The sequence below is a fragment of the Heptranchias perlo genome, chromosome 21 (assembly GCF_035084215.1).
Source record: "Heptranchias perlo isolate sHepPer1 chromosome 21, sHepPer1.hap1, whole genome shotgun sequence".
NCBI classification, from domain to species: domain Eukaryota; kingdom Metazoa; phylum Chordata; class Chondrichthyes; order Hexanchiformes; family Hexanchidae; genus Heptranchias; species Heptranchias perlo.
In genome coordinates, this window is record NC_090345.1 from 34,039,153 (window position 1) to 34,054,176 (window position 15,024).

At 42.0% G+C, this 15,024-nt stretch overlaps 1 protein-coding gene across 1 annotated transcript in view; it reads right to left on the reverse strand.

Moving 5' to 3' along the window:
- Window positions 1-2,237: 2,237 nt before the first annotated feature.
- The window catches only part of LOC137340240 (protein CC2D2B-like), a 198,174-nt gene continuing 185,387 nt past the window's right edge, over window positions 2,238-15,024 (reverse strand). The window contains exons 42-43 of the mRNA XM_068002662.1: window positions 10,307-10,484; window positions 2,238-2,426 (exon numbers count right to left, since the gene is read on the reverse strand). Coding sequence (XP_067858763.1) covers window positions 2,238-2,426; window positions 10,307-10,484 — 367 coding nt within the window. The remainder of the gene's footprint in view (window positions 2,427-10,306; window positions 10,485-15,024) is intronic.

Genomic DNA, 15,024 nt, shown 5'->3' on the forward strand with positions numbered 1-15,024 from the left:
AACGGAGACAGAAGCTTAAAATTTCAGCTTTAGCTGCCGGGTTTCCCGAGCCCTGGAAAGCATAGCCCGCAGCCGTTAAATTTAAATGGCTCCCAAAAGCGGAGGAACTGAGCCTCATTTAAATATTATAATCACCGACCCGCCTTTACAGAGCAGGTTACTCGGATCCCCCAAATCCGTCGCAGTTAAACCGGACTTGGTTACAACTGAATTCAGGAAAGAAACTTCACATAACTAATTGAGAAAATATGAAACACCAAAGCCATAAAGGCGATAGACACCCCAGCCCTCCCATGCCTCTAATTATAATACTCATCCTCATACTTAATTCCTTTCATGGTTTCACCCTTCCTATCTCTGCAACTTCCTCCATCCCTACAACTCACCACTGAACCTTCCATTCCTCTGACTCTGGCCTCTTGTGCATCCCCCCTCCCTTCGCACCACTATGGCATCTAGTGCCCATGCTCTGGACTTCCCTCCCTAAACCCACCTCTCCACCTCCCTCTCCTCCTTTAAGACCCTCCTTAAAACCCACCCCTCCAAATATCACTTTCTTGACTCACTGTCCAATTTTTTTTTCTTGTTGGTTCTGTAAAGTACCTTGGGATGTCGAAGGTGCTATATAAATGTTGATAGAGCAAGTTCAGGAGAGGAGGGAACATCCTTTTCCTTTTGGATTCCTTTAAATACCATTGAAGTATCCACCTGCGTTTGTGGGCGGGACCAAGTAGCATTATTGGGGTGGAAAGGTCAGGAAATCACGTGGTGTCTTAATGGCCCTGATTTACATATATTTATGAGGGTTCTGCCTGTTTCAGAGTGGAGTGTGTCAGAACTCCAGCCTCCCACCCCACCCCACCCCACCCCCGCCCAGAAAATTGGATGGTCCCAGAATATTGGGAGGTCCCGGAAACTGGTGCTAAGAGAGTGAAACCAAATCCCATTCCATTTTCTGACCACTATAAAGCCAGATGCTAACCAAAATCGCCCCTGTAATTCTAACAAATTCCTTATATTTCTTCCAGCTTCCACATGGCTCCTTAGCCCACGTTTTTCGACTCCTTTGGTGCATGCTGTGCAATCATGTGTTTCCATCCAAATTTCCACCTTTTTTTCCAATTATTATTCACCCGTGTGTTGTATATTAAAAGATTATACCGTGAAATGGACAATGTTCCTGTCTTATAAAACAGCATATCCTCTGGCTCACTGGGAAAATCAACTAATGCTATTTAATATACTGTGTGTTTAGGACAATCAAATCCATACTTAGACAGACAAGGGGAAACAATATAATTTAGGAATTCTGAACAATTCAACACTAAGAAACTTGTATGCTCTCATAATTTCTTGAAATATCCTGTTGGCACTTGCAGTCAACTTACAGGAACTCAACTATACTCAACCGACAATTTAAATGGCTGGGTGACTTAACATGTTGGAGCTCTAAAACATTGCTGCAGAATACAATTTCACAGCAGCAAGCTTTCATGTGAAGTGTTGCTAATGTCAACTATGCCAATTGGAGGCCAAGCATTTCTTCACAGGAAGGAAGGAAAATTGCTGGTCAGTGTTGCACATCTTCAGTAGTCAGTTTAAATGAAGAGGTTGTAATGTTTGATGTGTAAGGCACTAGTCATATCCCATCTGGAGTACTGGTTGTCGTTCTTGACATCTATTCATAGGAAGGATATTATTATTTTGAGGAAAGGTTAAGGACTTGTAGTCTTTGGAAAAGAGGAGACTTTAACATGACCAAAATTATTGTTTTCAAGGTTATGAAGGGAATTGACAAAGGTGATAGATGGAAATCCTTTTCTGTGCTATAGCTAAAAGTTCAAATACCAAGGAAAACAAGATTAAAAAATCATTAAGCTAGGAGTAAGAAGAGAAAGTAGATGGAACTTTCTCATGCACAGGTTAACAGGGTTACGGAAAATGGTAACAGGGAAGTCCAATGAAGCAGAGTGTAAAAATGGGTTCAAGAGGCAATTTGGGTGCCTTTCTAGAGAACAGAAAGGATTGCAGTGCCTAGTAAGAAGGTGGTTGGTGGGTTTAATCTATCAAAAAGGGGCAAGGCTTATTGGACCAAATGGCCTTTCCTGTTCCTAAAAATTTCTACATTCAGTTAACAATGGGAGCATGGCTTCAATCCATCCTGTCAACAAGATGTTTAGCATGGGAAAACTAAAAATTAAAGACAACTATTTCTTCTAAATGGCATGTTAAGTTTTCTATATATCATGAACCAAAGATGCTACATAGATCCACACTGATAATACATTGGTGGGGTATGGATGAATATATACTGCAACAGCAAACTCTGCATTGGGGATTTCTATATTATGAATACCAGTACTGTAGACTTTATCAAATATTGTCTGCAAGTTTGAATAGCGCATCTGAATAGGAAATCCTGAAACCTGTGGAGGAGGTAAAAAAAAAAAATAAATTGCCACAGTAAATGTTTGAATTATGTGTTTCACAAATCAAAACATTTCTTCCAATTAATCAGAAAATTGATTAGGCAGAAATATGCCATATATGGTGCATGATACATACTCCTTACTCTTAGTAACCATCAGCTGTAATTTTGCACAACATGGAGAGATAACTTATTGAGACCCAGTAATATTTTTTTCTAAATTTTCATGCAGAAAAAAAATGCACACCTGTATTTTGTCAAATCAATATACAGTCTTGCCACACAACACAGTACTTACAGAAAACTACATTAGCATGCCGTGGTTGTAAATAAAATACATAGAAGTTACAACATGCGAGCAAATAGTTGTAATGACATTTACCCACCCAGCTCTTAATATCCCTTCAACCCCTTTTCCTCCATTCACCTCTTCGATCTAATCTGGAATGTTGACATAGTTGTTGTCTCAACTACTAACCCGGAAGTGAATTCCACCTCCTCACAACTTTCTGTGTGAAGATGTTTCTTCTGCCCTCAGTTCTAAATCTCTTACATTTAATCTTGTATCTATGCTCCTTGTTCTTGACCCCTTCACTACCGGAAACATTTGGCTTCTATCTCCCCTGTCCCAACCTTCCATAATTTTAAACACTTCTATTATATTGCCCCATAGCCTGCATTGTTCTAATGAAAAAAGACCCAATTTTTCAAGCCTTTCTACATATTTCCTCTTTCCAGGCAGCATCCTAGTGAATCCACGTTGCAGCTTCTCTAAAGCCTCAATGTTCTTCCTATAGTACGGAGCCCGATACTGCACACAGTACTCTATCCGAGGTCTTTTATATAGGCTCGTCATTGGCTCTTGGCTTTTATATTCTATACTTCTTGAGATAAAACTTAGAACTCTATTAGCCTTTTTTTAACAGCCAAATCAGCCTTTAATGTTCTGTGAGCCTGTACCCCCAAGTCTCCCTGCTCTTTCACAGCACCAAGCCTATTTCCATTCAGAGTACAATTACATTTGCTGTTACTTTTTTACCAAAAGTATAATCTCACACTGGCAGTGAATTCCATCCACCACTTTTTAACCCATTCCCTCATCTTATCGCTGTCCCTTTGCAGCATCCTTTGGTCTTCTAAAGAATTAACTGTACATACTATTTTAGTATTACGTTGAAAACAATAAATTGTTTGGGGATTTAGATAATCTGGTCAGGGCTATCAGGTTTCTGTATAACTGTTTAAGATAAATATCCTGTTAAATTTTGAAAGGTTTCTTTCTCCTCAATTACATTGTTGATTTACAATACCATTTTCATTGGAAGTACCTACCTTGTAATTTTGCAACTGTCATCTACGAATTTTGTTAAGATTCCTTATTCTTTGCAAAAAAAATTGATCTTCAAATGAAAATATGGTATTGCTATCATTCCATAAGGGAAGGATATTGTAATTTTAGGAAAATGATTCTTGCACAGTCAGATGACCACCCCTTTGTATATTAGGGGTTATTCTAGACTGTCTTTAGGACTGAAGGAGGCAATATTGAGGTCCGAAGTAGCGGCGTAAACACTTGAACACAACATTTGTTGTAAGCATTTAACGCCTACATGTGAACATGATTATACCAAATTAGGGCAGAAATTAGTGTTTGAGCTCTTGAAGCCTTACATCTTTGCGCTGGCTTGAAACATAGCACTTAAAAAGCCCTTGCTCACTTAAGTTATCAACTGACCTCTGGGGCCTGGGTTAAATCCAAAGAAAGAAAGACTTGCATTTATATAGCGCCTTTCACAACCTCTGGACGTCCTAAAGCGCTTTACAGCCAATGAAGTACTTTTGACTTGTAGTCACTGTTGTAATGTAGGAAACACAGCAGCCAATTTGCACACGAGGTCCCACAAACAGCAATGTGATAATCATCAGATAATCTGTTTTTATTTAGGTGTTGGTTGAGGGATAAATATCAGCCAGAACACCAGGGAGAACTCCCTTGCTCATCTTCAAAACAGTGCCATGGGATCTTTTATGTACACAACATATGGGACGTACACAGCAGATGGGTCTTTGGTTTAACGTCTCATCCGAAATTCAGCACTCCCTCAGTACTGCACTGGAGTGTCAGCCTAGATTTTGTGCTCAAGACCTGAACCCACAACCTTCTGACTCAGAGGCAAGAGTGCTACCAATTGAGCCACAGCTGACCCTTGTCCACCACAGAACTTTGGGCTAAAAATCTGTTGGCCTAGAACCACAGCACAATGCTTCCCAAAATTTGGCATGAATTAACACTCGCATTCAGAGAGGTTGCAGGATGATTAGTAATGGAAAAATGCCACACTGGCGGGGGTGTTTGCTAGTGCTGTTGGGGAAGGTTTAAACTAGAGTGGCAGGGGGATGGGAACCTGAGCGGGGAGTCAGAAGGGAGTAAAGTTGAGAGCAGCAAGAGAGGGGAAGACCCAGGGGAAATTTACAATACAAATAGTACAAACAGTTGATCAAGAACAAGTAGAGCAGCAGAACGAAAGTGTACTTTAGACACTACAGATAAAGTGAAAACTAGAAGGTGTAAGGCGATTAACCCAGCATCAAAGCTGAAGGTCAGGCTAGGGTGTGTGGCCCAACTAAGAGTTCTATATACAAATGCATGGAGTATAAGGAATAAATTAAATGAACTACAGGTTCAAATTCAAATTGGAGGGTATGACATGATAGCTATTACTGAGACATGGCTGCAGGATGGTCAGGATTGGGAACTAAATATACCGGGTTATAAGGTCTACAGGAGAGATAGGGAAAATGGAAGAGGGGGAGGAGTAGCCTTAATGATTAGAGATGAAATCACTTCAATGATAAAGGAGGATATAACAAGAGGTAAGCAGCCAAGAGACCTTATGGGTTGAACTGAGAAATAGGAAAGGATCTAAGACTACAGTGGGAATTGTGTATAGGACCCCTGGCAGCAGCTCTGAAGTGCTAGATTGTATAAATGCAGAGATTAGACAAGCGTGTAAGAAAGGCATAGTGGTCTTAATGGGGGACTTTAACCTTCACATAGATTGGGAAAAGCAGACTAGCAACTGTCAGAAAGGTGGTGAATTTCTTGAGTGTGTCCGGGATAGTTTTCTACAGCAGTATGTCCTAGAGGCAAGAAGGGGGCAAGCTGTACAAGATTTAGTAATGAGTAATGAACCAGATTTAGTTAACGGCTTAACTGTACGCGAATATCTATCCAATAGCGATCATAACATGATCGAGTTCAATGTAGTGTTTGAAAGGGAAAAAAGTGAGTCAGCTGCTAAGATTCTAGACTTGGGTAAGGCCGACTTCAATGGGATGAGACAGAGACTGTCCACAGTAAACTGGGCAAATCTGTTAATGGGTAAAACAACTGATGATCAGTGGGAAATGTTTAAAGACACATTTAACGTGATACAGAATCGGTTTATACCCCTGAGGGGCAAGAACTCTACTTGCCAAAAAAAACAGCCATGGACAACTAAAGAGGTAAGGGACAGTATAAGACATAAGGAAAGGGCATACAAAAAGGCAAAAAATGGCACAGATCCTGGCGAATGGGAAAGAAACAAAGATCGACAAAGGGTCACAAAACAGATTGTAAGAGCTCCAAAAAGAGAGTATGAAAAGAAACTTGCAAGGGATATCAAAATCAATACGAAGAACTTTTATAGTTACATTAGGAAAAAGAGGGTGGTCAGGAGCAGTGTTGGCCCCTTAAAAACTGAAAGTGGGGATATTGTCATTGACAATGGGGAAATGGCGGACATGTTGAACGATTACTTTGCGTCAGTATTTACAGTAGAAAAAGAGGATAGCATGTCGGAAATCCCAAGAAAACTAATATTGAATCGGGGACAGGGACTCGATAAAATTAACATAAGTAAAGTAACAGTAATGAAGAAAATAATAGCACTAAAGAGTGACAAATCCCCAGGACCAGATGGTTTCCATCCCAGGGTTTTAAAGGAAGTAGGTGAGCACATTGCAGATGCCCTAACTATAATCTTTCAAAGTTCTCTAGATTCAAGAACTGTCCTTCTACATTGGAAAATTGCACATGTCACTCCGCTTTTTAAGAAAGGAGAAAGAGGGAAACCAGGGAATTATAGACCAGTTAGCCGAACATCTGTTGTGGGGAAAATGCTGGAGTCTATAATTAAGGATAGGGTGACTGAACACCTCGAGAATTTTCAGTTAATCAGAGAGAGCCAGCATGGATTTGTGAAAGGTAGGTCGTGCCTGACAAACCTGATTGAATTTTTTGAAGAGGTGACTAAAAGTAGTGGACAGGGGAATGTCAATGGATGTTATTTATATGGACTTCCAGAAGGCATTTAATAAGGTCCCACATAAGAGACTGTCAGCTAAGATAGAAGCCCATGGAATCGAGGGAAAAGTACGGACTAGGTTAGGAAGTTGGCTGAGCGAAAGGCGATGGAAAGTAGGGATAATGGGTAGGTACTCACATTGGCAGGATGTGACTAGTGGAATCACGCAGGGATCTGTCTTGGGGCCTCAATTATTCACAATATTTATTAACGACTTAGATGAAGGCAGTGAAAGTCTCATATCTAAGTTTGCCGATGACACAAAGATTGGTGGCATTGTAAGCAGTGTAGATGAAAACATAAAATTACAAAGGGATATTGATACATTCGGTGAATGGGCAAAACTGTGGCAAATGGAATTCAATGTAGACGAATGTGAGGTCATCCACTTTGGATCAAAAAAGGATAGAACAGGGTACTTTCTAAATGGTAAAAAGTTAAAAACAGTGGATGTCCAAACGGACCTCAGGGTTCAGGTACATAGATCATTGAAGTGTCATGAACAGGTGCAGAAAATAAGCAATCAGGCAAATGGAATGCTGGCCTTTATATCAAGAGGACTAGAGTACAAGGGGGCAGAAGTTATGCTGCAGCTATACAAAACCCTGGTTAGACCGCACTTGGAGGACTGTGAGCAGTTCTGGGCACCGCACCTTCGGAAGGACATATTGGTCTTGGAGGGAGTGCAGTGTAGGTTTACTAGAATGATACCCGGACTTCAAGGGTTAAGTTACGAGGAGAGATTACACAAATTGGGGTTGTATTCTCTGGAGTTTTGAAGGTTAAGGGGTGATCTGATCGAAGTTTATAAGATATTAAGGGGAACGGATAGGGTGGATGGAGAGAAACTATTTCCGCTGGTTGGGGATTCTTGGGGCCCGATATTAACATGGCGGCGGGTTTGCGGCGGGGGTCGATCGGGCGTGTGGGTAACGCGCCTGGTGAAATCAGTCTGCTTCGCGCGCAATCGCAGGCTGATTGGATCCACTTACCCGTTGTTCTGGGTTCCCTGCTGCTAAGCTGCGCGGCAGGCGGACTGCGCATGCGCAGTAAGGTCTGTCAGCTGGAGGAGCTCTATTTAACGGGGCAGTCCTCCACTGACTAATGCTGCAAGAAATAGGAAAAATTACAGCATGGAGCAGTCCAGGGGGAAGGCTGGTCCCAGGTTAATGATGCCTCACTCCAGCTCTTATTGGATGGGGTGAGGAGAAGGGGGAGGACAGAGATCTTCCCCCTGGTGGGCGGGAGGAAGCGGCCTGCCTCTGCCACCAAGAAGGCCTGGCTCGAGGTGGCAGAGGAGGTCACCTGCACCACCAACATATCGCGCACCTGCATACAGTGCAGGAGGCGCTGCAGTGACCTAAGTAGGTCAGTCAAAGTGAGTACACTTACTCATTCCCCTACACTCCGTCTGCCACATCACCGCCCCCACCCCACATCTCCTTCTGCACAGCCAACACTACTCTGTCACATCACTCCTCACACCCACTCAAACGTCATCCTCATCTTACCTGCACTTACTCACCTCACCAGTACTCATCCCGCCACTACCACTCAACCCAATCCTCATATAATCTCATGGCTCTATCTCATACACACCTTCTGATGCATCTCTTTCACAGTCAGCCTCACTTAACCTGCCACTACCTGTGCTGCAACCACAGGGCATGCATCACATGTGCAGTACGAAGCGTAAGGCAAACGTGTCGTGAGCATGAAGGGGATGCACAAGGGTGTTTGAGGGTTTGTCATGGTTTTTACTTGTATTTAATTTCTGATCAACTCACATTACATATTATATTGGCACCACTACTGCCACATCTTTGTGAATCTTGTCTGGTTTGTGCAATAATGTCCTTTCATGAGGATCACTATGATGACCCACAACTGATGACACCCATTGTGTCACTGCAGAGTGGTGTAGGTGTATTTGCAGGGCTCTTTTGTGCAGACGACTGAGAGACGTCGGCGATATCTTCAGTGGCACCCTGGAAGGATGCGGAGGAGAAGTTGTTGAGGGCAGTGGTGACTTTGACAGCGACAGGTAAGAAGATGGTGCTCGGGCCAGCCGGGAGCAACTCGGCATGAAGGAGGCTGCAGATGTCCATGACTACATGTCGAGTGACTCTGAGCCTCCGTGTGCACTGCTGCTCAGAGAGGTCCAGGAAGCTGAGCCTCGGTCTGTGGACCCTGTGGCGAGGGTAGTGCCCTCTGCGATGCACCTCTCTCTGCAGTTGCCCTCACTCCCGCTGTGCAAGTGCATGTGTCACAGCACTGTGTTGTGGAGCTCCACTTTTCAGAGGTGGACAGCGTGGCCGGCGAGGCTGGTGATGCTGTTCGCCCTCCGAGAAGGTCATGACTGCTGCTACGGCAGCCCCCATCTGGAAGGTGAACATCTGAGGGGGTCCACAAGGTAGGTACATGTGTCTGGACACTGGGGTAAGTGTGCAAGTTTGTGAATTTTATTGTTATGAGGAAGGTGGTGGAGGCCAAACTTTGTCCAAAGTGACAGAGTGGCCTCCTGCAATGAGTGAGGGTCTCCCCCCCCCCCCCACCTGTCAAATGGACCTTTGCCGCTGCCACAGGCTGATGGCTGCAACACGTCCATTTGAACTGGGAGTGTTTCCCCCAGTATGGGAAACAGTCCCAGTTGTTTGAAAATCCCACCCCTCCTAAAATATCATGTTAATCAGGTCTCTAAACGACCTGAAATACCTAAATAAATACCTTAAGTGGCACCCCGCCGGCAATTAAAGCCGGCGGGAGTCCCACCTGCGGGGGCTGCGCGCGCATGTCAGCGCGTCTGTGGGGAACCCGGAAATGGGGCGGGTTGGAGCCGGGCTCCCGCCCCGCTCCGGGAATCCCCGATTTTCGTAGCCCCCCCGCCAGAAACGCACCCGATCGCGGGTGCTAAAATCGAGCCCTGGAGTAAGGGGCACAGTCTAAAAATTAGAGCCAGACCTTTCAGGAGCGAGATTAGAAAACGTTTCTACACACAAAGGCTGGCTGAAGTTTGGAACTCTCTTCCGCAAACGGCAATTGATACTAGCTCAATTGCTAAATTTAAATGTGAGATTGATAACTTTTTTGGCAACCAAAGATATTAAGGGATATGGGCCAAAGGCGGGTATATGGAGTTAGATCACAGATCAGCCATGATCTTATCAAATGGTGGAGCTGGCACGAGGGGCTGAATGGCCTACTCCTGTTCCTATGTTCCTATGGTGCAGTATGGGGTGCTGTTAGTCTGGGACTTTGATATATTGAAGGGGCAGAACAGAGAGGTTTAATTTTGCGTACAATCATGCTGATACTGGGTAGCCAAAATAGAAAACAATTTCATTTCTAATGTTAAAATTCTTCAGCTTAATAAGCATAAAATTCAAATTCACTGCCAAAAAATAATTTTACCTACAATTAATTTTCTAGGTTTTAGTATATATTTACTGTATTATATGTTTTGACAAGTCAATTATAAGAATAAGCTTAATTGAAAACAAAAAGCATGTTCTAAAGGGGCAACACAAACCTTGAACTCTTTTAATAAACTCTCTAATCCTGTGCTCTGCTCTTCACTTACTGAGCGACCGAGGTTTTGTTCTAGTAGAGGAAGAAAATTTTGAAACACTCCAGTACAGTAACGGTTCCATCGAGTGGGGCGTTGAGCTCTCCATTCCATAATTTTGTTCTTCAGTGCCCATTCAATTCTAAGTCATAATAAATAAACAGAGAATAAAGTACACAACCAAACACTTTTTGAAAGCAGCAACCAGAAAGATTTACTATTTTAACTTAATTAATATGACTGTTTTTGTGAGAAACAACCAACAAGACAAATCAACTTTAATGAGATACAATGGCCTCTGCCTCAACTAATCTGTGTGGCAAAGTACTCCATGCTCCAATAATCAGCTGAGTAAAGAAATTTTGCCTAACTTCATTCTCTTAGTGACAACATTGAATTGGTGCCCTCTCATCACTGACTCCCTAACTATCAAAATCTCCATTAAATCTCCTCTTAGCCTTTTTTCTCTAGTGGAAATAATCCCATCATCTCAAGTCTCTCCTCATAACTATAATTTTTCATCCCTGGTATCATCCTGGTAAACCTATGCTCTATACTCTCTGTGGCTATAATGTTCTTTCCATAATCGGGTGCTTAGAACTGTATGCAGTACTCTAACTGTGGCAAATACCTTGTACAAATTTATCATAATCTTTTTGCTTTTGAACTCTACAGCCCTATTTATAAAACATAAAACTATACTGGCCTTTTTAAGCCTTTATCTACCTACACTCAAACTTTTAACCAATTATGTATTTGAACCGTAGATCTCTTTCCATCCACACCTTCCAGCATCTTTCCATTGAGTGTATATTTCAATTTCTTATTTTCCTCCTAAAATGCGTTACTTCACATTTCTCATTAAACTGCATCTGCCACCTGTCTATCCATTCCACTAAACTGCTTTTGTCCAACTGAATTTTTTTTTTACAGTCCTCCTCCAGTCAAACTGCTACTGTTTTGTGGTCAGTAAATTTTGATATAGTGCACCCTATTCCCAAATCCAAATCATCTATATATATATATTCAGAACAAAAGTGGACTCAATACTGATCCTGGAGGTGCTACTTCCAGCTGTCATGGCCGATAGGGTCGAGATCTGAGAACTTCTATCTCCAAGTACCTTCCTATTGACCGCTATCTCTGGCGAACCAGACTGCAGTGCACTAGCCAGGGAAAGGGGATTTGTGCCATAGGTTCGAGTACGGTTAACCGTACCAATAAATAGATTGGTTTAAATAATTAATTGTTTATTTAGCATCAGATTTCTTCACATACATAAATCTCACTTTTCAGGTGTAGTTCAGCAAAAAGGCAGGCATATAACAGAAGTTTACGTACACAACAGCAATACAGCCAAAAAATATATAAGCTCACCCACAATCAATCTGCTCTCTGCCAGCAGGCAGCTACGGTTCGTCTCCTGCTCAGGTTTCATCTGCTGGGGGTTTAGTTTATATCCCCTTCTAATTCGCAGCAACAATTATGCAATGCCACTTCATTATTATATGCGCCCCCTTTTTTCTAAGTAAGCTGTCATTTTCTTTTCTTCCCCTTCCATAGCACCTGCTTACTTTTAAGTCAAGCCCCCTTGTGCCCAGCACAGCCTATTCTCTTCCAGAGGAAATGGCCCATTAAGAAGGAAAGGGCCCCGTTCTTCTGCAACAATGTTGCAACAGTAGGAACAGTATTCTGTTAGAAGAGGGGTCAAGTGACCCGAAGTACCTTCATCAAGGTACAAACTTATCTTGTGATCTTGAGTGACATGTCCATATGTATACACTTATACAAAGTGTAAGCAGTATAACTGACTGCTTAGATGGACAGTCAACAAAAAAGCATTTGGAAAGAGGAAACTGGGACTGCATTCATCTGCAACACAGCCCTTCTCTACTCTGAGCAACATCCACTATACCTAACCATCAACCAACTTTCTATCTATGCTGCTACATTTCTTCTTCTGTAATATACCTGAATTTTTGTAACAAGCCTCCTGCAAGACACCTTAAGAAACACCTTATATACCCTCTATGGACAGTGGTATTGCATAGAATTACATAGAATGTACAGCACAGAAACAGGCCATTTGGCCCAACTGATCCATGCTGGTGTTTATACTCTGCACGAGCCTCCTCTTTCCCTACTTCATCCAATCCTATCAGCATATATTTCTATTCCTTTCTCCCTCATGTTTATCTAGCTTCCCCTTAAATTCATCTACGCTAGTCACCTCAACTATTCCTGGTGGTAGTGAGTTCCACATTCTAACCACTCTCTGGGTAAAGAAGTTTCTCTTGAATTCTTATTTCATTTATTAGTGACTATATTATATTTATGGCCTTTAGTTCTGGTCTCCTCCATCTGTGGAAACACCTTCTCTACATCTACCCTATCAAACACTTTCATAATCTTAAAGACCTCTATCAGGTCACCCATCAGTCGTCTAGAGAAATGAGCCCCGCCCTGTTCAATCTTTCCTGAGAGGTATAACCTCTCAGTTCTGGAAATCATCCTAGTAAATCTTTTTTGCACTTTTTCCAGTGCCTCTATATCCTTTTTATAATATGGCGACCAGAACTATTCACAGCACTCCAAGTGTGGTCTCATCAAGGTCCTATACTAGTTTAACATAACTTCTCTGCTTTTCAATTCTATACCCCTAGAAATGAACCCCAGTGCTTGGTTTGGTTTTTTTATGGCCTTATTAAACTGCATCGCTACTTTTAGTGATTTGTGTATCTGTGCCCCCAGATCCCTCTGCTCCTCTACCCCATTTAGACTCTTATATTCCAAGGAGTATGTGGCCTCCTTATTCTTCCCACCAAAATATACCACCTCACTTATCTATATTGAAATTTATTTGCCAATTACATGCCCATTCTGCAACTTTATTAATGTCTTCCTGCATTTGGTCACAGTCCTCCTCAGTATTAATTATACCCCCCAATTTGGTGGTGTCTGCAAATTTTGAAATTGTACTTCCGATTCCAGAGTCCAAATCGTTTATGTAAATGGTGAACAACAGTGGTCCCAGCAGCGGTCCTTGTGGAACACCACTTCCCACTTTTTGCAAGTCTGCGTAACTACCTTTAACCCCTACTCTCTGTTTTGTTTTGTAGCCAGCTTGCTATCCATCCTGCTACTTGTCCTCTGATTCCACATGCTCTGACCTTAGTAATGAGTCTACTATGCAGTACCTTGAAGTTGAAGGCCTTTTGAAAATCCAAATATATTACATCTACTACATTACCCTTGTCTACTCTTTCTGTTACTTCTTCAAAGAAGTCAATAAGGTTGGTCAAGCATGACCTTCCCTTTTGAAATCCATGCTAACTATTCTTAATTATATTTTCGATTTCTAGCTGTTTTTCTATTACATCTTTGAGTAAGAATTCCATTATCTTTCCTACCCACCAACGTTAAGCCAATTGGTCTATAGTTCCCTGGACTTGTTCTAGCTCCCTTTTTAAATATAGAAATCGCATTAGCAGTCCGCCAGTCCTCTGGCACTATTCCCCTTTCTAATGAATTTTTATACATATGTAATAATGCCTCTGCTATCTCATCCCTGACTTCTGTTAATATGTGCGGATGCAATCCATCCGGACCAAGGGTTTTATCCTCTCTGAGTTTGATTAGTTCATTAATTATCTCCCCCCTTTCTATCTTAAATGTCCTTATATCTGTTTTGATCTCTTCTTCTAATGTCACGCCCATCATGTTAGTCTCCCTGGTAAACACTGAGGCAAAGTAATTATTTAATATTTCTGCCATTTCTCTGTAATAACCTTTGTATTTATCGTGTGTATCCCTTAGTGGTCGTATCCTTATCCTGATTTTTCTTTTGTTATTTATGTGTTTATAGAATACTTCATTATTTCTTTTTATATTCCTTGATAATTTAATTTTGTAGTTTCTCTTTGCCTTCCTAATTGTTTTTTTGACTTTTTTTCTAACCTTTTCGTATTTCCTTTTGTCATCCTCTCCTTTATTGTCCATGTACTTAGTGTATGCCTTTTTCTTTAGGTTCAATTTTGCCCTTATTTCATTATTTGTCCATGGTGTGTCATTACTGGCTGGTTTGTTCTTGCTTTTTAGTAGGATATATTTCTCCTGGACTCTATCAATCAATGTTTTAAATGCTTCCAACAGCTGTTCTATTTCTTTGTTTGTCAGTAAATTTTTCCAGTTTATTTTCCCTAGTTTCATTCTCATCCCCTTAAAATCAGCTTTTTCCAATTTATGACTTTGGTCTTTGTCTTACTTATGTCCGTCTCAATCTTTATCTTAAATCTTATTATGTTGCGATCACTATTGCCTGGTACTTGGGGGCCTGAGAGGCCTGCAGCTGTGGGACAGTCAGCTGGCATCAGGGCCTTCTGACTACTGTTCTGCAACAGCAGCCAAAAGGCGTTCAAGGTCAGAAATCCATGGGACACTGCAAAAGAAAGTTGAGGATATCTTCTCAGTCCTCCCTAGCCTTGGTGCTTGGCCTCTTCAAACCCTTAAATCTGAGGGGGTCCCAGGTGCAATACCAGCTTCCTTGAGGGCCCTCAATATGGGTGCCCTTCTGTCACTCTGAGAGGACATTGAGGTGGGAGGGCCAGGACTAATACTTCCCAGCTAATTTCCAGGGCTAGCGTTTACCTGAGCCCATTGTAAGCACAGGCTTAGGGCTGACT